Genomic DNA, 24,181 nt, shown 5'->3' on the forward strand with positions numbered 1-24,181 from the left:
TAACTAAATGCTCGCACTAGACTGCAAGCCAAGTCCAGAACACTCAATATAAATTCTTCACTCTATAAATTAAATCTTAAATTATGTGAATAGACACAAAATCTTTATAAAATAAAGAAAATATCTAACATAATTAAATAATGATCTTTGCTCTGTATGCATAAACCTATTTTTGGAATGTCATTGCAAAGAGTAGCTTTTAAACAACTAATCTGTCCAACTTAATTGACCAGTGTGAGAATGTAAATATACTGTTTAATACATATGAATAATCATATTGTCAAAAGTAATCTCTATATAAAATTAGAAGTATGCTTATATTTTTTTTGACAACCACATGAAGATAAGGAAAACTTCCAAGACCAGTGGTCCTAAAAGTATTTGGAAACTTAATTTTTTTATTTTTTATTTTTAAGTATAGTCTAAACCAAAATGAAAATTTGTTTATCATTTACCCCCCCTCACATTGTTGCAGATCTGTATAACTTACTTTCTTCCATGGAACAAAAAAGGCAATGTTAGGCAGAATGTTAGCCTCAGTCAAAATTCACATTAATTATAAGGAAAAAGTGAAAGTGTTTGGTGACAGAGGCTAACATTGTGCCTAACATCTCCTTTCGTGTTAGACAGAAGAAAGTCATATGGGTTTGGAACAACATAAGGGTGAGTGAATGATAGCAGAATGTTCATTTTTGCTTGAAGTATTCATTTAAGTGAGGCATAAGTATCCAAATATCACACACATGCCATGTCAATGATAAGGTGGTACACCACGGCCAGCTGGTCTTGAGGTTCGCCGATGTAGATGCTGCTCAGAACTTCAGCTTCAGTGCATTCAAACTTCTTGCACACCTCCCGTACTGCCTCCTCATCCACAACTGTGGCATCGTAAGAGGGGTCCTCGGTCCAGTCCGGTTTGCCTATATGCACTTTTTGACTTCTCAGAGAGTGTGTGTGTGTGTGTGTGTGTGTGTGTGTGTGTGTGTGTATGTGTGAACGTGTATTTATCACTTTGTGGGGACCAAATGTCCCCATAAAGATAGTAAAACCCGAAATTGACCTTGTGGGGACATTTTGTCGGTCCCCATGAGGAAAACAGCTTATAAATCATACTAAATTATGTTTTTTGAAAATGTAAAAATGCAGAAAGTTTTTTGTGAGGGTTAGGTTTAGGGGTATGGTTAGGTTTAGGGGATAGAATATAAAGTTTAAACAGTATAAAAACCATTATGTCTATGGAAAGTCCCCATAAAACATGGAAACACAACCATGTATACAACCATGAAACATAACGTGTGTGTGTGTGTGTGTGTGTGTGTGTGTGTGTGTGTGTGTGTGTGTGTGTGTGTGTGTGGTTAATGTAAACAGACTTGGCTCCATGCATTGGATAATAACGCTCAATCAACATGTTTTCATTGTGAGTATACAAGTTTTAAACTGTTTTCATGGTGCTTTTGTGATAGTCTGTTTCAGAAAACAAATGTATTTTATGCCTGAAAAGACTTTTGAGTTGCTGTTTGTGTGAATAAAAATAAACACGTCTGCACATAACAAGTACAGTAGACGTGGATGCGTGCATGGGAATATTGCATTAAGATATCATGGCTGTGCATATACAAGCTGTAAACTTTTATCGTTGTACTTTGGTGACAATAAGGATGTTTGTTACATAAATTAAATATATTATATGCTTGAAAAGACTCTTTGCGTAGCTGTTTGTTTGAAGAATGACAACCATACCTTATGTAAAAAAATGGCAGCACGCATATGAGGAATATCGCGTTTGATGTATTGATAATAACTTTTTATCGTGGTACTTTGGTGACGAATTAATGTATGTATATAAAATAAACATACTAAGTGGTTTAAAAGACTGTGTGAGTAACTGTTTGAGGGAATTTAAATTACAGATGCTTGACCAGTGCAGCCTATGTCAGCATGAAAGCCGATTTGAATCTGGCAGCTTGTAACGTAACTGTCTATTGCAGAAACACATATGTGTGACGCTACTCTGAAGGCCCAGTTATTAACAATCACGTGTGACAGTACGTATGAAAGGGTTAATGAACAGTTTACCATAAATCTGGCATCAATATAATCAAACCTCAATGGCTTGTAATCAATGGTTTATAATCAAACCTCAATGGCTTGTCTTGTGACCAAACCTTATGTCCATACTGCACTGCAGTCACTATATTTAATTTGGGTGCCACATACTCAGCTCAATGATTTAAGAGTGAATAAGCACTTCAATTTTGGTTTGTTCATTACACAAAGTGATCGTATGGCTTTGGAAGACTTGGAATTTAGTGCCAAAGTCTTATTGATTACGTTTACCATTTTTTATGGTAATTTTTGGAGCTTGACAGATTGGAGTCATTCTTTACCTTCATTACATATCAAAGGGGTCATGAAATGCCTTTATTTTATTATTTTAATATGTTCCTTGAGGTTCACTTGTGGTATTAGTAATTTATTTGTAAATCATGAACATTTTCCACTCTCATTCCTCTGTCAGAAATGCTGGGATTTGATGCTGTTTCTCCTTTAAAATTCAACAGTATATGCCCACTGTTAGGATTGGCTCTCTGCTCTTGACTGCACCTGCTCTCTCATTGTCACCTCAGAGCCTTTAGGCTTGATGGCTCTGGATTAGAAGTCCAGCTCTTACCATTGTTCATTTATGTATTCAAAAGATATGATTTGGTTAACGTAGACTATTTTCAGACTTACAATCTATTCTTTCTATTTCTGTATTCAGTAAGTAGTAAACAGTGCTGGATAATAACTGATTACATGTAATCTGGATTGTGTATTCAGATTATAAAAACAGAGTACTTGTAATTGTATTCAAATACATTTCTTATAGATTACATGAAAACGTGTTAAATTAGGCAATGGTATTGTACATGTATGCTCTTTGAGTGTTTTCAGAAGAGAGGGAGAGTCAAATTGCACACAGACCTGATTCTCATCATTTGCCATGTTAAGATGGAGCAGTCTAAATCAGCATTTGACCACTGGATGTACAGAGATAATTTCACTTTTAAGGTGACACAGGGAAAAAGCATCACTGTGCATTGTAATCTTTGCCTTGAAGGGGTGGACATCTGGATCACCACCTCCACTCATCAATATATATATATATATATATATATATATATATATATATATATATATATATATATATATATATATATATATATATATACATATATATATATATATATCCTTTGAGTAAATTGATCAGCATTTAACCTAATGTGATTAAGTGAATTATTTTAGTGGAACTAATCAGTATTTTTATCACATATATATTTTTGAGCTAATTATTTATTTTTCTAAATACCTCAATATATGTTATTTGTTGTGTCATGCTCGTACAAGCAGTTTGAGACCATTCCATGTCTGTTTTCATGCTTTAGAAGACAGATTGTCTATTGACTAAGAGGCCTAGGACACATAGGCCGCTTCTCTAGTGTATTCATGACCCAACATAAATTTAATTATGAATGTTTCTGCCAAGTTAACAAGAATACAACTTTAGCTCTCCTGGGAGAAAGTACAATTATCTCTATGTTTTAAGTTCCAATAAGATAAGGACAGTCTCCAAGAGAAGCTTTTTAGTATAAGACCTTGAATAGGAGAAACTGTGTGTGTGTATTTCCAAAGGAATTTCTTTTTCAGGAATTCGGTAAAGTTAGAAAAGCAATCGAGAGGTGGACAACTGGACCTCAGAGACCTACTACTGTCTATAAAGGGAAGACTGTAGACTCAGGCCTGGGACCTGACTCGGACCATTGGATCCTATATACGGAACTAAAATGTCATGCCAACAATCAATGAGATAAACGATGTACACGACCATGTTCAGAAATGTTCTGTAGTTATCTATGCTTGTAACCAATCAGAATTCTAGAAACTATAGCATTAACATCAACTTGATGCTGTATCTGACTATAAGTATTGATGTTTTTGGACCTGAGTTCAGTTTGTGATTTTTCTGTATTCGAACTCAGAGGCTTTTGTGCAGCTGACTTCTGCCATTTGAATTTGCAAACAACTCTCTTCAGTACAATTCAGCTAATTCGATTGACATCTCGACTTCTGTTCTTCATTCTATGCCTACTGGTCTACAGGCCCAAGCTGTAATCCCCTACAGTGGATGCCCAAACCACCTAATGCCAACAGCATAGGATTCAATGTCAAATTTTAAGAAGCAATTGAAGATATTCAATTGCTGATTGGATATCAGCACCTGATTGGAAAGCTGAACCCGCTGGGCCTGGACACCTCCCTCTGCAACTGGATCCTGGACTTCCTGACTGGGAGACCTCAGTCAGTCCAGATCGGGAACAGCATCTCCCCCACCACCACACTGAGCACTGGGGCCCCCCAGGGCTGTGTGCTCAGTCCACTGCTGTTCACTCTGCTGACTCACGACTGTGCAGCAATGCACAGCTCGAATCACATCATCAAGTTCGCCGATGACACGACTGTGGTGGGTCTCATCAGCAAGAACGACGAGTCAGCATACAGAGAGGAGGTGCAGCGGCTGACGGACTGGTGTAGAGCCAACAATCTGTCTCTGAATGTGGACAAAACAAAAGAGATGGTGGTTGACTTTAGGAGAGCACAAGGTGAACACACTCCGCTGAACATCGACGGCTCTCTGTGGAGATCGTCAAGAGCACCAAATTCCTTGGTGTTCACCTGGCGGAGAACCTCACCTGGTCCCTCAACACCAGCTCTATCACCAAGAAAGCCCAGCAGCATCTCTACTTTCTTCGAAGGCTGAGGAAAGCACATCTCCCACCCCCCATCCTCACTACATTCTATAGAGGGACTATTGAGAGCATCCTGAGCAGCTGCATCACTGCCTGGTTTGGGACTTGCACCGTTTCGGACCGCAAAGCCCTGCAGAGGATAGTGAGGACAGCTGAGAAGATCATTGGGGTCTCTCTTCCCTCCATCAAAGACATTTACAAAAAACACTGTAGCCGCAAAGCAACCAGCATTGTGGATGACCCCACACACCCCTCACACAAACTCTTTACCCTCTTGCCGTCTGGCAAGAGGTACCGAAGCATTCGGGCCCTCACGGCCAGACTGTGTAACAGCTTCTTCCCCCAAGCTATCAGACTCCTCAATACTCAGAGACTGGTTTGACACACACACACACACGTCCTGAGTTGCACTTTAATTACTGTCACTTTATAACTGTCTGCTACCCCAATAACTGCTATGTGCATAGAACACAATCTCATAGTATGTTATGTTTACGTTTTCTTTTTTTTTTTTTTTTTTAGAAACTGTCATCTTTTTGCACTACCGTGTACTGGTCGGCGCTGCACTTTGTCTATTGTCCTGTTCATTGTCAGAAATTTGTTGTACTGTCCCGTACTTTTTGCACATGTTTGCACGTGCACTTTATATAGGTATATATAGGTTTTTATATAGGTATTTTATTTTGTTGTGTAGTCTCATGTGGTCCTGTGTTGGTCCTTTGTTGTTTTTATGTAGCACCATGGTCCTGGAGGAATGTTGTCTCATTTCGCTGTGTACTGTACTAACTATATATGGTTGAAACGACAATAAAAACCACTTGACTTGACTTGATATGTTTGCATGTTTTCTTAACTTTCTTAACTCCTGACAAACACATTAAGTATTATTTGAATTATCACTCTGTGTGTAATATAATCATGTGGCACTATGTGCTGGAAGGATATTGTCCATCAAACGAATCAAAACACCCAAATAAACATAATTTCATCTTCACAATGTAATCCAATTGCATTAGAGATGAAAAAAATAGTTTCAGTTTCGTGAACTGCTTTTTATCCGAAATTTTAAAAGAATTTTTTTTATCTCTTAACACACAAGGATGGCGTTTGTAAAATGGCGAAATTGCAGGATCATGTTTGTGTAACGTGCCACAGGAACTTGTCCATGTTTCAGGAAATTTAAAGCTGGCACACACACACACCCATTCTCATCAACGGGACTGAGGTGGAGGGTGTCACCAGCTTCAAGTTTCAGGGTGTCCACATCTCTGAGGGCCTCTCTTGGACCCTCAACACCTCTACCCTGATCAAGAAGGCTCACCAGCGTCTCTTCTTTCTGAGGAGACTCAAGAAGGTCCACCTGTCTCCTCAGATCCTGGTGAACAACTTCCGCTGCACCATCAAGAGCATCCTCACCAACTGTGTCACAGTTTGGTATAGCAACTGCTCTGCCCATGACCGCACTTAAAGCACTGCAGAGGGTGGTGAAAACTGCCCAACGCATCACCGGTTCCTCACTCCCCTCCATCGAGGCCATCCAGGGCAAACGATGCTTGTGTAAGGCGCGCAGCATCATCCAAGACTGTTCCTACCCCAACCACAGACTGTTCACCCCACTCCCCTCCGGGAGGCGTTTCCGGTCCCTCCACACCCGAACCAGCAGGTTCAGAGGAAGCTTCTTTCCTGTGGCTGTCACCCTACTGAACTCTCTGCATCCCAGTGACAATTGACCCCCCCCCGGACAATTTGCACTACCCTATTCCACCTATTCTGTTCTATTTATTTACTTAAAAATGTACATACTGTAATTACACCTATACATAGCCATATTCTACTGCTCATCATACTATTCTTACTGCTCTTATAATGTTACCACACTGCACATAGCTGTACATATGGTTCATACAGAATATCCATATTTACTCTGTTTTTCGTATTATATATTCTGCTAATACACTGCATATATCTATATTATTCTTACTACTATTTTTATGTCACTGCTAAATTGCACATATCTGTACATGTTGTTCATACACTGTTCATATTACATAGCCATATTTATTCTGCAATATATTTCTTGTCCTGCCTTTGCACCACCTGTCTACACTTGAATATCACATTGCACCTTTCTGCTTTTTTGCACTTCTTGTTGGATGCAAACTGCATTTCGTTGTCTTTGCACTTGTACTCTGCACAATGACAATACAGTTGAATCTAATCTAATTAGTTTCTATTTCTAGAAACCTCCATTAGAAATGCATGTGACATTGAATAAAAGAGCTAGGTTGGAAGATTAATACTGTCTGCACAATATTCACTTTGTGTGTGTGTGTGTGTGTGTGTGTGTGTGTGTGTGTGTGTGTGTGTGTGTGTGTGTGTGTGTGTGTGTGTGTGTGTGTGTGTGTGAGCGTGTATTTATCACTTTGTGGGGACCAAATGTCCCCGTAAGGATAGTAAAACCCGAAATTTTTGACCTTGTGGGGACATTTTGTCGGTCCCCATGAGGAAAACAGCTTATAAATCATACTAAATTATGTTTTTTGAAAATGTAAAAATGCAGAAAGTTTTCTGTGAGGTTTAGGTTTAGGGGTAGGGTTAGGTTTAGGGGATAGAATATAAAGTTTGTACAGTATAAAAACCATTATGTCTATGGAAAGTCCCCATAAAACATGGAAACACAACAGTGTGTGTGTGTGTGTGTGTGTGTACCAAAGTCAGTGATCTTGGCATTCATGTTGCCATCTAGCAGTATGTTCTTAGGCTTGAGGTCTCTGTGCACCACCATGTGTCTGTGGCAGTATTCTACAGAGATAATCTGCTGGAAGAGCCATCTTGCCTCTGTGTCCTCCACCTACACATGACAGACAGAAGAGACACATTACTGTATGGAATAACACATTTCATTTTAACACTTTCTATGAAACCTGTTAATATAATGCATTATAGAGGTATTCATAATGCCTTAAGATATACATTATAATCAGTTGTATGTTTGTGTAACTATGGCAACAATAGTAAAGAATACTTATTACATGGCTCAATCATGGATCTCTGTCAAATAGTTTTCATTGATCCAGACATCCAAGCTCCCATATTATGCTTTATGTCTTTCAGTTTCATGTTGTATATTCACTTTCTTACTCACATAATGAAATAATTTCAACTTAAATGAATAGTTCAAGTCCATTTATTTACTTATTTTGGAAGTTTAAGTGAATAGCATGTACAAATTCATAGTTATGCTTTATGCCTAGTTGTAAGGCACTATAATGCATTAAAACATGTGATTAATTCCAAACGTCATATATTGTAACGCATGGTGCTTTAAACTCTTCAAAGGTGACATGTAAAGTATTATGTACCCATTTCTTTATAGGTCCACTCATTTTTAAACAAAAAAGCAATAGTAATAGTAGAATATTATTTGTGAAAAAATATGTTTACATTAATGTACACTCACATGAACTGAAGACTCTTGTCATATCAGTCTGCTTTATTTTACTTATGGTGATGGCTGCACATTCATGAGTGCTGTTCTGATGAGATCACATGACCAGCCTAACATTACTTGTTTTACCTCAATAATCCCCTGTTATTGCACAATTTTAATCATGGCTGACAGCAAAAAGTGCAATTTTTTAATGGCATCAGTATCAGAACTTCTTTTTATGAATGATGCTGCATCTACACCACTAGGTGTCAGCGCAACAAACACAACATTTTACTGAGTGCACCATTATCATTATAGGCAAATGATGCTAAAAACTAGATTTAATCATGGCAATTATACTAATTAATACAGCAGATTCAGGTAGCATACATTTTCCCTCTCTGTCACATTGAGATGACAATCAAAAAGTGCCCCAATCTACCTGAATTCACCCTGTACCCTGAAACATCATGTCATCAGCAACAGAAAAAGTAAAGTGTTGATGAATTATGTCCACTACAAATAAAATTAGTGCCACGGAACAAATTTTGATATAGTGTGCTGCTATGGTCATCCATGTTTGTGCATTCAATCTAAATATGACCTGGAACATGAACCATCAGGCAGTGCCATTATAGGTAACATACATAACACAAAGACTAAAAAGACTGAGCCATAAGCAAGAACTCACAGTCCCTGCCCAAAAGCACTTCACTGGATCAGTCACTGTTTGGATAACCTGGATCCCCATAACCTTAACAGGTTTGTAGGACTCAAAGGTTAATCCATGCTCAAATCCTGTGCAAAAAGTGCTGGAGTACAAAAGCCAAAGTACAGAGGCTTACAAAGCAGCTTCAGGCTATTAGGTGACTAATATAGAATAATAAGCCATTTATGAGCAAAACTGAATATAACGTTTTGTTGTGCATAACAGAACATTATTATGTGAATCAATAATGTCCTCATGACCTCATCAGAGCAGAGAACAAAGTGTGTATGAACTACAGTTGTTTTTCAAAGACAAACGCATTTATGATATGTAACTTGGAACACAAAGGGAGAGAGGTGAATGGCCACCTGCAGCAGACACGACGGAGTCTACAAATATAGTCTAAGAGTTCCCCTCCAGACACATATTCCATGAACATGAATAAGTCTGTGGGAGTGCTGATCACCTGATACCTGCAACACCCAAAACAAGCTAATCTTTAATACTGATGCACTCAATAAATACAACAATGAGTTGTTGCTTACATTGAAAGGAAGAAATAAGAAAAGGTCATACCATATCAAATTAAGATTTATTTTATTTTTTTGTTATGCACACAACAGAGAAATATTTCCATAGGTTACACTCATTGACATTATAGGTCATAGCCCAAAATGCTGTCATTATTTAGTCACCATCATATTATTCCAAACCCGTGTGACTTTCTTCCGTGAAACATGAGGATGACAACCTCAGTCGCCATTCACATTCACTTTTGGAATAAAGAACAAAAACAAATGAAAACAATTTCCACGGAAGAAATGGGATTGGAAAAAACTGTAAATTAGTAAATAATGACTGAATTAATTTACATTTTTGGGTGAACTATACCTTTAAAGAGTTGAAAATTTCCAACACAACTGCAAAGACAAAAAGAAAAAAATGATAAAAGTACAAATTCTTAGGATCTTTACACATTGTTGTTAGAATTTTGTTTATTTTTTGTATATGCTGTTCCTTTTAATGTAATATTTATTGTCTTTTTTCACTAGGTGTCCTGTTGGCTCTCCACTTCTGACTTGATATTTATTTACTTAATTAGTATTGTTAATTGGTTGCATCATTGTCAACAGCTATCATGAATGTAATTACATATTTTAAACATGTTAGCATTATATATATGTATATATATATATATGTATATATATATATATATATATATATATATATATATATATATATATATATGCAGTACTGTGCAAATGTTTTAGGCACTATAGAAAAATAGTGTTTCATTTATCACTCAATCTCATACAAAGTCAATTAAACATAAAAAAAAAAAAGCTAAATCGATATTCGGTGTGACCACCTTTGCCTTTAAAACAGCACCAATTCTTTTAGGTTCACCTGGACACAGTTTTTCTTGGTTGTTGGCAGATAGGATGTTCCAAGCTTCTTGGATAATTTGCCCCAGTTCTTCTATCTATTTAAACGTCTCAAGCGTCTTTTAGCTTTGAGGCCATCTTTATGCTAGTGTAGTGAACTAAACAGTCACAAAATTAATTGTTAGCTGATATACACATTTAAAATAGTTTTTCTCTTCCGGTAATACTGACCAAAAATAATGATGACTCATTCAGCACTTACCGGTACACATATTGTCTAATAAAATGCTCTCTAGAGTAAGAATGTCCCACCCTCCAATTACCACCTACTTCTGACTAGAAACAGCAACTAGCAAATTATCTTCATTACTGTGATTTAAACTAAAGTTTATTGACTATTTAAAAAACTAAAAGTCCTTTCATAAGTCCCCACCCCAACTTCCTCTCTCAACAGGAAATATGTCTATATAGCAAAGAAAACATTATGACCACTCACATGTGAAGCGAATAACATTGATCATCTCCTAAAAAGGGCACATGTCAAGGTCTGGGTAGATGATGGTAAGCGAACATGTGTTGAATGATGGAGAAATGGGCAGGAGTAAAGACCTGAGCGACTTTGACAAGGTCCAAATTGTTTAAGGCCAGACAACTGGGTCAGAGCAGTTGTGAGTACCAACTGACAGTGATCTGAGGAGGGAAAAACCACAAAAAGGCGACAGAAAGCTGAGCTCCCTAGGCTTATCGATGTGCAAGGGTAATGAAGGCTATCCCATCTGGTCCAAACAGACAGAAGGTCTACTGTGGCATAAGTCACAAATTCTTTTAATGATTGTTATGGGAGGAATGTCTCAACACAGTGCTTTGCACCCTGCTGTGTAGCCGCAGACCAGTCAGAGTGCCCAATAATGACCCCTGTCCACCATCGAAAGTGCCTACAATAGACACACGAGTGTCTGAACAGGACCTTGGAGCAGTGGAAGAAGGTGGCCTAGTCTGATGAGTCTTGTTTTCAACTACATGATGTGGATGGCTGTGTGCACCGTTTACCTGGGGAAGCGATGGCACTAGGATGCTCTGTGGGAAGATGACAAGCCAGTGCAGGGAGTGTGATGCTCTGGGCAATGTCTTGTAGATTCCATGTCTTGGCGTGTCGGTGCTGTTTTGGCGGTACGTGGAGGACCAACAGCATACAGTATTTGTATTAAAATTAGTATTAGCATACAGTATTTGGTCATAATGTTTTGGTTCATTTGGTGTACTGAACAATACTACAGCAGGGACTTACAATGGAATATGTACAGATTGAAATAACACATATTTTGCATTAGAAGAAGAAACATAAATGAGAGTAAAAAAAGGAGTTAGATGGAGCAATTGATGGAGACATGAGAGGATAACAAAATTATGCCGTCATGATCTCCTTAACCTCTGATCTGAACAATCTTATTATGAGCCAATTAACTGTGAGTGTCAGTCAGGACAACAAATGTGTTCCGTTAAAAATTGAAAAAAAAAATATTCTACATTTTTTGTGCACAGGTATTGTCACGTTCTTGTTCAGCTTCACCTTTTCTTCCCAATTAAATGTGCTGTAGCCACAAAGCATTTTAAAGCTTTCAAAAAACTTTATGAGGAATCAAATTTTCCTTAATCTTCTAATATACACTCACCTAAAGGATTATTAGGAACACCTGTTCAATTTCTCATGAATGCAATTATCTAATCAACCAATCACATGGCAGTTGCTTCAATGCATTTAGGGGTGTGGTCCTGGTCAAGACAATCTCCTGAACTCCAAACTGAATGTCAGAATGGGAAAGAAAGGTGATTTAAGCAATTTTGAGCGTGGCATGGTTGTTGGTGCCAGACGGGCCAGTCTGAGTATTTCACAATCTGCTCAGTTACTGGGATTTTCACGCACAACCATTTCTAGGGTTTACAAAGAATGGTGTGAAAAGGAAAAACATCCAGTATGCAGCAGTCCTGTGGGCGAAAATGCCTTGTTGATGCTAGAGGTCAGAGGAGAATGGGCCGACTGATTCAAGCTGATAGAAGAGCAACTTTGCCTGAAATAACCACTCGTTACAACCGAGGTATACAGCAAAGCATTTGTGAAGCCACAACACGCACGACCTTGAGGCGGATGGGCTACAACCGCAGAAGACCCCACCGGGTACCACTCATCTCCACTACAAATAGGAAAAAGAGGCTACAATTTGCAAGAGCTCACCAAAATTGGACAGTTGAAGACTGGAAAAATGTTGCCTGGTCTGATGAGTCTCGATTTCTGTTGAGACATTCAGATGTCAGAATTTGGCGTAAACAGAATGAGAACATGGATCCATCATGCCTTGTTACCACTGTGCAGGCTGCTGGTGGTGGTGTAATGGTGTGGGGGATGTTTTCTTGGCACACTTTAGGCCCCTTAGTGCCAATTGGGCATCGTTTAAAGGCCACGGCCTACCTGAGCATTGTTTCTGACCATCCCTTTCTGGCCACCATGTACCCATCCTCTGATGGCTACTTCCAGCAGGATAATTCACCATGTCACAAAGCTTGAATCATTTCAAATTGGTTTCTTGAACATGACAATGAGTTCACTGTACTAAAATGGCCCCCACAGTCACCAGATCTCAACCCAATAGAGCATATTTGGGATGTGGTGGAACGGGAGCTTCGTGCCCTGGATGTGCATCCCACAAATCTCCATCAATTGCAAGATGCTATCCTATCAATATGGGCCAACATTTCTAAAGAATGATTTCAGCACCTTGTTGAATCAATGCCACATAGAATTAAGGCAGTTCTGAAGGTGAAAGGGGGTCAAACACAGTATTAGTATGTGTTCCTAATAATCCTTTAGGTGAGTGTAGAAGAGGTCATTGTACTATAAAAACGTCTAGGTTACGTATGTAACCTCCGTTCCCCGATGGAGGGAACAAGACGTTGTGTCAGAGAAGCTAGGGGTCTCTCTTGAGCGCCGATATTCACCTCTGAACTATGAAAAAAGGCCAATGAGAGTTGGCAACCAGTATTTGCATGTCCCGCCCCCGGACATACGGGTATTTAAGCGGCGCAAATACGGGAGTTCATTCAGGATTTTTCTGAGGAGCCGGAAATGGTCCGGCCACAACAGTGGCTCGGCTCAGCGACGTGGCAGGGGAGACACAACGTCTCGTTCCCTCCATCGGGGAACGGAGGTTACATACGTAACCTAGACATTCCCCTTCTGTCGCTCTCTCCATGTTGTGTCAGAGAAGCGACACTAGGGGTCCACTTATAAAAGTGTCATGCGCTGAGCCGTGTACGTGAACTGCTGATACAGGAGCGAGCAGGTATTCTTACGTGCAGGACGACCAACTGTATCAGGCTGCACGTACCCTGCCCCAATGCCCCATTTAAGCCATCAGGATTCCTAATCATTACCCTGGAGGGGGGAACAAGGTGCTGGCCGCCAACCTGGGAACGGGCCAAGCCTGGCCGGGCCTCTTTTCTCTCTATGTTTCTCGCATAGAGCAACTAAGGCCGGGGCCCTTACACGCATTGAGGGAAGGGGTCTTAGCCCTTATTCAGGGCGGAGAAGACCCTGCGGAGGCCACGCCTACCCGAGAGGGGAGGCAAGTTTAAGTGGCAAAACCATCAGAGGCCTGACTTAGGGCCTATGTGGAAAAGTTGGAATGTGGAAAAGTGGATCCAGCCTCATAGAGGGGGGAACATACAGCATGGCAACCGAGGCAGCCGTGACTGCCTAAGGGAAACACGGGAGTCCGCTCGTCAGAGGGGACAGAACCGTGGTGTTACACACAGGGGGAGTCCGAAGGAGGCCTTACCTGTGGAGCACCTATACCAGTACAGGGTATCTTGCGGTACCCGGAGTGGCTTGGGTCGGCGAGTTCCTCCGCTGAACTGCGACCCACGAGGGCTAGGGAGGAATCAACCAGTGTCCCAAACCTGGGATCTCCTGGGAATGAAGGCGCACTGTTTCCCCTGGTTAGGGGGAAAGGCGCTAGGTTCAAGCAATTCACCCGGTCAGATCGTGGGCATGCTACCGAGTTCTACGGGCTCGGTACCTGAGAAAACACGGGACGATACTTACTCAACTCGGAGATTGTAGAATCTCTCAAAAGTGTTAGGTGTTGCCCAGCCCGCTGCTCTACAAATGTCTGTTAGGGCAGTGCCCCTAGCCAGTGCCCATGAGGACGCAACACTCCTGGTGGAGTGGGTTCGGACCCGCAAGGGGGGGGCACGGCCTGGGTGTGATAAGCCAGGGAAATGGTGTCGACAACCCAGTGGGCGAGTCTCTGCTTGGAGACAGCGTTCCCTTTCTGCTGTCCCCCAAAGCAGACGAAGAGCTGCTCAGAGCATCTGGTGCTCTGTGTGCAGTCCAGATAAATCCGTAAAGCACGTACTGGACACAGCAGTGAAAGGGCTGGATCTGCCTCCTCCCGGGGCAGCACTTGCAGGTTCACCACCTGATCCCTGAAGGGTGTGGTAGGAAACTTGGGCACATAGCCCGGTCGCGGTCTTAGGATCACGAAAGTGTCTGCCGGACCGAACTCCAGGCAAGCGTCGCTAACAGAGAACGCATGCAGGTCCCCGACCCTCTTGATGGAAGCTCGCGCGATCAGCAGGGCGGTCTTGAGAGAGAGGGCCCTGAGTCCAACTGAGTCAAGCGGCTCAAAGGGGGGTCTCTGGAGTCCCGTAAGGACGACCAAGAGATCCCAGGAGGGGAACAGGTTAGGCCAGGAGGGAGTTATCCTCCGGGCACCTTTTAGGAACCTGACGATTAAGTCGTGCTTACCAAGAGACTTGCCGTCTACCGTGTCGTGGTGGGCCGCGATAGCGGCGACATACACCTTGAGGGTGGAGGGGACAGCCTCCTCTCCAGCCTCTCCTGAAGAAACACGAGCACTGACCTAACTGCGCACTTCTGGGGGTCTTCGGCTCGGGAAGAACACCAGTCCGTGAACAGACGCCACTTTAGAGCGTAAAGATGCCTGGTAGAGGGGGCTCTGGCTTGATTGATTGTATCTATGACGGTCGATGGTAGGCCGGCTAGATCTTCCGCATCCCGTCCAAGGGCCAGACGTGGAGGTTCCAGAGGTCTGGGTGCGGGTGCCAGAGCGTGCCCCGTCCCTGAGAAAGAAGGTCCTTCCTCAGGGGAATTCGCCAGGGAGGGGCTGTCGTGAGGAGCGTGAGGTCCGAAAACCAAGTCCGGGTGGGCCAGTAAGGGGCTACCAGAATGACTTGATCCTCGTCCTCCCTGACCTTGCATAGCACCTGTGCAAGAAGGCTCACTGGGGGAAATGCATACTTGCGCAGCCCCGCAGGCCAGCTGTGTGCCAACGCGTCTGCCCCGAGGTGAGCCTCTGTCCGGGCATACCAGAGCGGGCAGTGGGAGGTTTCTTGGGAGGCAAACAGGTCTACCTGAGCCTTGCCGAACCTGTCCCAAATCAGCTGGACCGACTGGGGGTGGAGCCTCCACTCTCCGCCAGGCAAGCTTTGTCTTGACAGCGCGTCCGCTATCACATTGAGGTTGCCGGGGATGTGAGTGGCGTGCAGTGACTTGAGTCGCTGCTGACTCCAAAGGAGGAGACGACGGGCACGGGCCACCCCCGTGCATGTTGCGTAGTGCCTTGGCTTGTTGGACCTGCAGGAGAGCCATGGCATGCAGGGTGGAAGCGGCGCGTCCGGTGGCGCTGTAGGCCTTCGCTGTCAGCGAGGATGTTGCTCTACAGGTCCGGGAAGGGAGTACGGGGCGACCTCGTCAGGTGGTAGGGGTTCCGGGGCATAGATGGATCGCAACCGCCCTATCCACCTGGGGAATCGCTGCATACCCGTGGCGCGCTCCGCCGTCGAGGGTGGCAAGGGCGGACGAGCCTGTGGCGGTGTGACGAGTGGAGAGGGGTGCTCTCCACGAAGACGTCAGCTTGTCATGCACTTCCGGGAAAAACAGAACCGGGGGGGGCGAGGCTGTGAGCGGCGCCCAGACCCCAGGAACCAGTCGTCCAGCCGTGATGGCTGTGGGGTGGATAGAGGGTTCCAGTCCAAGCCCACGCTGTTGGCTGCCGGGGAAAGCATGTCGGTCATCTGTGCGTCGGCCTCAGCCTGGGCGTGCAGGCCCGAAAGCAGCAGCCCAGGGGAGTCCTCAGAATCAGATACCACGCCCTCCGATGCCGCGGCGAGCTCATCTGCTTCCATCGCAAGAGGGTCGGCAGACTGGCTGTGAGGCGAGTCGCCGCCACCTCGAGCACGGACGGGAATCAACGAGCGTGCTGGGGTGCGGGTGGTCCGAGGGGGCGTACCCGGCGGAGCTGCACCCGCTGCCATCCCCAATTCACCTCCATCGCCAGCCGCATCATCCTCAATCCCGTGGGAAGAAGGAGCAACATGGGGGGCGGCTGGAGTGGCTTGCTCACGGTTGTAAGCAAGCCGCGAACGCAACGTTGTCATGGTCACGTTCTCGCAGTGAGAACATGAACCATCCACAAACGCAGCCTCGGTGTGATCGCTACCCAGAAACACGAGACAACGCCTGTGGCCGTCTGAAGCGGAGAGCACTCTACCGCATCCAGAAACAACACAGGGGCGGAAAGGCATCTTTATAAAGACGCGTCCTTAAAAGGACGTTCAACGCCACTGTGTTTTGCTCTTTTAGAGGAAATTACTCTTTTAAATAAAATCACTCTTTTATGAAAAAAGGACTCGTGAGAGTTCTTTTATGATCTGCACTGTCGAAGCGCCCAGGGGCAGGAATGCACAGCCGTGCAAACAGGAGAAACCCGCTGTTGTGCGCCGTGGAATCCAATAGCATGCAGCAGAGGAATGACAGGAACTCGGTGTGTAACACGCAGCAATTGCAGACACGACCATCGGCTCCGAAGAAATTTTCTGAATGAACTCCCGTATTTGCGCCACTTAAATACCCGTATGTCCGGGGGCGGGACATGCAAATACTGGTTGCCAACTCTCATTGGCCTTTTTTCATAGTTCAGAGGTGAATATTGGCGCTCAAGAGAGACCCCTAGTGTCGCTTCTCTGACACAACGTGGAGAGAGCAACAGAAGGGGAACGTACTGTAAGTTTCAGAACTCAGAACTTCCACCTCACTGCAAATAAAGCATTTGGTGAATCCAAGCTGCCGAAATGACTCATACTCTTCTTCCTCCATATTGAGATGTCACACTGTGGTAGACATGTGAATCTGACTACCTCCAAAAAAATTTTGTGCATAAGCAGAACATTATTATGTGAATCAATAATGTCCTCATGACATCATCAGAGCAGAGAACGAAGTGTGTATGAACTACAGTTGTTTTTCAAAGACAAACATATTTATGACATGTAACTTGGAACACAAAGCGAGAGAGGTGAATGGCCTTTCACCTGCAAATAAAGCATTTGTTGAATCCAAGCTGCCGAAATGACTCATACTCTTCTTCCTCCATATTGTGATGTCACACTGTGGTAGACATTTGCATCTGAGTAAATCCAAAACAAAATATCAACGCCTACTTCACCTTATCACTTCCATAGCCCCACACAGTACAATGAACAGAGAGATGCAATGAGAGTGAAGGTCAGTCAGGATAAGAGATCCAATCATAACTGTAGGTGTTTCCTGTCAAGTCTTAAAAGAGAAGCAGCATCAAAACTTAGGTTTCTAGCAGACGGTCAGAATGAGGGTGGAAAATGATCATGTTTTACAAATAAATGACTGTTTTTTGTGCAAATACATTACTAATATTATAAGTGAACCTCAAGGAACCTCATGAAAATGATAAAAAATGCATGTCATGACCCCTTTAAGGACCTGCATAGTTGGCAATTCAACCAAGCTGTTCTTGATGAGTATTTCTTGACTCAAACAGCTTTATCAGAAAGTCTATACTGTTCAAAGATTTGCTAAAGAACAGAATGGGTATGCTGGTCCCACCAGCTACACCAATACTAACCAGCATAAATCAGCCTAACCAGCATGTGATTCATGCTGATGTTAGTTGGTGTTTTTAGTGGGACAACTGCAATAATTAAAATCAATTATTCTTACATGTCTAACCACATGTGAAAAAAAAGTGTCACCTTTTATCAAATCAGTTGTAGTTAAACTTTTTTAAACAAAACACATGCTGATGATAGAAACCCAGCATAATAAGGGCCAGTAATTAATTTTAGGGGTGCACCGATTGATCTTCGGTTGATCTTCTTTTTAAGTCTGTGATCGGTGATCGGCCAATCATGCCTAGAATTAGGGCCAATCTTTTTTGCAGCATGCAGGGAATCACACATTCACTGCTACTTTAATGAATGAGTTGAAACATTAGTTAGTATCGTGAACAAACAATGAACAATATATTTTTAGTTAATAAAAAAACAGTTGTTCATTGTTAGTTCAACACATTTGTGTGTGATTTACTCACAACTTGATGATATGTGGATGTCTGAAGAGCTTAAGATTCTGATTCTCTTGTTTGATTTTCCCCACAACATCGAGACTGCGGATCTTCTCTCTGTATAACATCTTCACAGCAACTTTATGTCCTGTTAGCTGGTGCTCTCCAACTGTTGGCTAAACACACGCACATCAATGAAGACTCAGCTGAAAAACCATCACCAGCAGTTAGGTATTGTAAACACAGCTGATGAAAGATAAGTTTTATTCCAAAGAAAGTAAGCATGAGCGCTGCAGGGCAGTGACCCCAACACATACCTTCTAAGAAAACAAAGAAAGATAGAAGACTTTTATTTCTAAGTCTAACCTATCCATTCAAACAAACGAGATACCTAGTTTGGACTTCCAGACACGATTGCTTATATTGATTATACAGCTCACGTTAGGCCAAAATTATTAAAATAAATAGCTACATTTGTTTGGTTTGATATTAAATCAGTCTTGCACATCATTGTAATAAGCAAGATACAAAAGGCACAAAACGCACTACAAACACACACATACACACTTTAAGGACCTCCCAAAGATTAAATTTTTCTTAATTGTGAGTTTTAAAGGAATAGTTCACATAAACATGAAAATTATCTCATCATTTACTCACCCTCATACCATTCCAGATGGATATGACTTTCTCTCTTCTGAAGAGCACTAGCAAATATTTTAGAAGAATATCTCAGCTCTCTAGGTCCATACAATGCAAGTGAATGGTGACCAATATTTTGAATCTCCAACAAACACATAAAGCAGCATAAAGGTATGTTTGTATAAAGGTATCATTATTAATTAGCATAAATGTAATTAATGTTTCACTATAAATCTTGACATCAGCAGTCTCCTTTGGCAATCATAATTTCAAGCTTGATTACAATAGTGCTATATAACTATCTGTGCATACAATTGTTGAAGACAATATTATTAGCCCTCCTATGAAGTTTCAATTCTTTTTCAAATATTTCCCAAGTGATGTTTAAAAGAGCAAGGGGATTTTAACACAGTATTTCTTATTATATTTTTCCTCTGGAGAAAGCCTTATTTATTTTAATTTGCCTGGAATAAAATAATTATAAAAAAAAACTGATATGGTCAATATTATTAGCCCCCTTCAGAAATGATCTGTTTGATTGGTTACGGAAGCAACCACGGTTAACCAATGACTTAACCTAACTCGCCTAATTAACCGAATTAATCGCCCAAGCCTTTAAGTTGCACTTCAGACTGAGGATTAGTATCTTACAAATCAACTAGTGTAGTAATATAAAACTGTCATCATGGCAAAGACAAAATAAATTTGTTTAGACTTGAGAAAAACAATTGTTAATGCTCACAATGCAGGAGAAGGATATACACGTTTATCAAATCGAAAAAAAATTGGGCAAACAGGAAAATTTATCGGCTGATGCGACAATTAAAAAAGTCATCAGCCGATGCATTTTCCTGTTTGCTCGTTTCAAAAATCACCTGCTTGCATGTGAAGCAACTGAGACATGTAAACGATCAATCACGGTTTGTTAAGTTGTTACGTGCCATCGTGTTACTACAATAAAAGACCAGTGTGCAACACAGTCTCATTCAAACGGTCCACATATCAGAATAGCTGCAGACACATTTGAGCTCATAATGTTAAAGAGCTCGTCTGTTTCAGTCTCCCTCTCTCTTCTCAACAGTTCACACTAACTTTTGACTTTGTTGGCTTATGATAAAAAAGCAAATATCAATAAAATGAACATACTACCCTCTGCTAATATGCACATATCTCTAAACAGAAGTAATAAACCAGCTTCACAAAACTTGAGCAGATCCAGCATCTTGTGGAGCACTCATTTATTTACCTCTAAAGCACGTAGTCTCTCAACCTCTCCTCAGCAGTTCCCTGTAAATTTTAACTTGGTTTTCTAATGATAAAAGGCCAATAAAACGTCTATTATATACTGTTTGCAAATGTGCAGATATCTCATTCAAACAGATGTAATTCACGAACCTCACGAAAATCCTGAGTTTTCTTCCTGTCGAGCACTCATCTAATATCTTCCTCTGAAGTGCGTATTCTATCTGCCAGAATCAAAACTTCAGGATCAGAATCAAAAGTTCCTCTGATTCACAACTCATGATGGTTAGTGGTTGCAATCCAAGCAGGCGATCCAGGCCGTTTAAACTGTCAGGACATTGCTGCTGCTCGTGCTGGATCCGCACGAGAGTGTAAGTGTAACCAGAGTCTTTCTAGCCAGTCAGTCCACAGTTGACAATGTTTGGAATGCTCTCGGGAGGCTATTTCCGGTCATGAAAGTACAGCTCCTATCTGCTTGAATGCGGAAAGTCAGAAATCTCCAAAACGGTTGGGCAAGATTACGATCAAAAACATATTTCAGCAGTAAAATCTGACAATACTGGTATCATAAATGGTGCCTCATTACCTCAGATTAGACAAATACTCTATTTTCCCAGTTTTTATAGCTAATACGGTGAGTGTTCTTTAGTTGACAGGTGATGTCTGTATCTAAAAGGTGATTGGCTCTTTTACCTGTATGTCGGGAATTCCTATCTACATCCTCTGAGTCACGATCCCCTGTTGTCTGCTCTGTGTTTCTCCCCTGTCACCAATTCCGAACTACACTTCCCACAATTCCCTGCCCTCATCACTGCCAGTGTCATTGTTCTCACCTGTTTGTAATTTAATCATCATTCCTTCTGTATTTAAGCCCTGTTGTTTGTTCATTCGTTGTCGGTCGTCAAATGTATGTTATGGTTGTCCTTGATTGTGTTCCTGCGTGTGCCCTCCATGGATGTTTCTCATGTTTATACTTTATTTTCCCCTCGTGGATGTTTTGTTTGTTCCCTGTATTGTTTTGTTATTTTGTGTGTTCCTGTTCACCGTTTGTTCCTTTATTAAACTGCATTTAGATCCTCACTCCTCGTCTGCCCTCGTCTGAAGGTGGTGAACTTGCTGTGGCAGAGATACGGTCAGGTTGCCATAGATCTCTTTGAATGTCCCATGTTCTTTTCCCTCATGGACAGAAATGCACCATTGGGTGCTCTAGCACACCCCTAGCCTGTTACTGTACACATTCCCTCCGCTGAGTCTCATAGTGCCAACATTATGGAGGAAAATTCATGTTGGATCATAATTTCTTTTTTTCTAGTAAGACCTTTGATATTAGGGCAAAATATTATTCTTGACAATAATTTTTGTATTGTTTTCCTGTACAAAATATCTAAAAAAAATTATTAAAACAAGATTGATCTTATTTTAGAAACAACACTGCATAAGCTGTTCAGGTTTTTCAGAGAATGTATTTTTAACATGTGTATTTTGTCTTACTGTACTGGCAGTTTTTATAATCAAAACAAGTGAAAAAAAATCTACCAGTGCTGAAGTAATCCAAAGTATTTAGAATATGTTATGGACCAGGACTGGACTGGTAATCTGGCATACCGGGCATATTTTCGGTGGGCCGACGCACTTTGGGGATGATCAGGGGCTGACTGGCCATCGGGAGAACCATTTCTGACCATCGGGAGAACCGGGTCGGCCAGAAACGTGCAGGGAAACTGAGTACAGTCATAAAAACGCATTTGAGCACTTTCTTACATGGCGGATCACAATCTGTAATTTCTGGTTAAAACTAAATGATGCTTCCAAGCCTTCATTAGTAATTAAAAATGTTTTATTCAGAAATGGTATCACGGCTTGTGCTGTTTCAAACAAGTTATTGGATTAACAAGGATGGGTGTGGATGTGTGTGTGTGTGTGTGTGTGTGTGTGTGTGTGTGTGTGTGTGTGTGTGTGTGTGTGTGTGTGTGTGTGTGTGAGCGTGTATTTATCACTTTGTGGGGACCAAATGTCCCCATAAGGATAGTAAAACCCGAAATTTTTGACCTTGTGGGGACATTTTGTCGGTCCCCATGAGGAAAACAGCTTATAAATCATACTAAATTATGTTTTCTGAAAATGTAAAAATGCAGAAAGTTTTCTGTGAGGGTTAGGTTTAGGGGTAGGGTTAGGTTTAGGGGATAGAATATAAAGTTTGTACAGTATAAAAACCATTATGTCTATGGAAAGTCCCATAAAACATGGAAACACAACATGTGTGTGTGTGTGTGTGTGTGTGTGTGTGTGTGTGTGAGAGAGAGAGAGTGAGAGAAAGAGAGAGAGTGAGAGAGAGAGAGAGAGTGAGAGAGAGAGTGTGATCACCTGTTGCCACTCCCAAGCAGAGATGCTGTCAGCTTTCTGAAGATCAGCTTCCTCAGTGGAAAAAAAGACCATCCAAGTGAGGTTTTTTCTCCCTATTTTGCAGTAGCCAGTGAAAGAATCTTTCACTATAGAAACCGCAATGTCCTCCGCCATTTTTAACTGTACATATTCTCCAATGTGTAAACTCCATTAAGAGGTAAGTAATTAGTTGAGTAATTAATCAGTCTGTTGTGTCTCTCAGCTGTGATGAGCCATAATGCTGAAGTTGTTCATTTAAAGCAGTTTAAATCTATTTTCCAGCGTTAGCTGTGTAGTAGTAATACGAGCGATCACAGAGCACTGTTGTATGTAAACAATGACTGACGGGTTCACTTCATGCCACCACCTGTTCATATTACACACAAAAATGATGTTTTGCTACCTCCTGCTGGCTAACATACGTAATGTCAAAAACTTTAATAAAAATAAGTGTAAGAGACACTCATACAGTAACTCTTAACTCATATCCACTACGCTTACACTTTAGTTTAGAATGGCAGGAGCACAAGCGGAGTGATACACACAGTGAAGTGTTTGAGTGCTGATGGTGTCAGACCATCAATGCTCATGGAACGTCTCTCGTCCAATCAGATTCGAGGACCGGAACTAACTATTGTACTATACAGTAACAGACCTATGTATATATATATGTGTGTGTGTGTGTGTGTGTGTGTGTTACTGTATATAGACTGTATATAGACAGACAGATAGCATCACCTCGGTCAATTGATTGTCTACGATCTTGAAATGGAATGCATAGCCTAACTATTGCCAACAAAAGCCTTCATCAGCCAATTAACAAGGACAATTGCATCTATGTGAACTTCTGCAATTAATCAAGATGGACTTCAAAGACTGTGGTTATTAATCTTACAGTTCAAACACAATCAGTGTTTAAACACTGACCGTTAACCCTTACTTAGTTTAATAATTTTAAACCATGATACACAAGTAATATTTACATTACATTCATAAGGTTAGCCAGAGGGGAACTGGCCCCCACAGTGAGTCTGGCTTCTCCCCAGGTTATTTTTCTCCATTAATCTACATCTTGTGGAGTTTTGTGTTCCTTTTTTTGCATTCGCCTACAGCTTGCTCACTGGGATTATTAATACAATTATTATTTAATTATTTTTAAACACGATTAAGAATCGTACTTTATCTAAATTGTACAATGATGATTCATC

General features: G+C 41.6%; 1 protein-coding gene across 1 annotated transcript; it reads right to left on the reverse strand.

The window, feature by feature from the left end:
- Nucleotides 1-735: 735 nt before the first annotated feature.
- prkaa2 (protein kinase, AMP-activated, alpha 2 catalytic subunit) lies at nucleotides 736-22,266 on the reverse strand. Its single transcript, XM_052098493.1, has 7 exons — nucleotides 22,225-22,266; nucleotides 19,025-19,027; nucleotides 18,735-18,883; nucleotides 9,306-9,399; nucleotides 7,497-7,638; nucleotides 6,027-6,179; nucleotides 736-878 (listed from the first exon to the last, which is right to left on the reverse strand). Exons 1-7 carry the CDS (start codon nucleotides 22,264-22,266, stop codon nucleotides 736-738), a joined length of 726 nt encoding a protein of 241 aa, XP_051954453.1.
- Between the last annotated feature and the right edge of the window lie 1,915 nt (nucleotides 22,267-24,181).

The sequence above is a fragment of the Xyrauchen texanus genome, chromosome 30, assembly GCF_025860055.1.
Source record: "Xyrauchen texanus isolate HMW12.3.18 chromosome 30, RBS_HiC_50CHRs, whole genome shotgun sequence".
NCBI classification, from domain to species: domain Eukaryota; kingdom Metazoa; phylum Chordata; class Actinopteri; order Cypriniformes; family Catostomidae; genus Xyrauchen; species Xyrauchen texanus.

Coding starts and splice junctions, on each gene's coding strand:
- prkaa2 (XM_052098493.1), bottom strand. CDS start 22,266: ATGGTTCTCCCGATGGCCAGTCAGCCCCTGATCATCCCCAAA. Junction 9,400..18,734: donor CATCCACATATCATCAAGTT/GTGAGTAAATCA, acceptor TGGGTGTTGCAG/GTATCAGGTGATCAGCACTC. Junction 6,180..7,496: donor TGCCAAGATCACTGACTTTG/GTACACACACAC, acceptor TTGATGGTGCAG/CGGAAGTTGTTCACCAGGAT.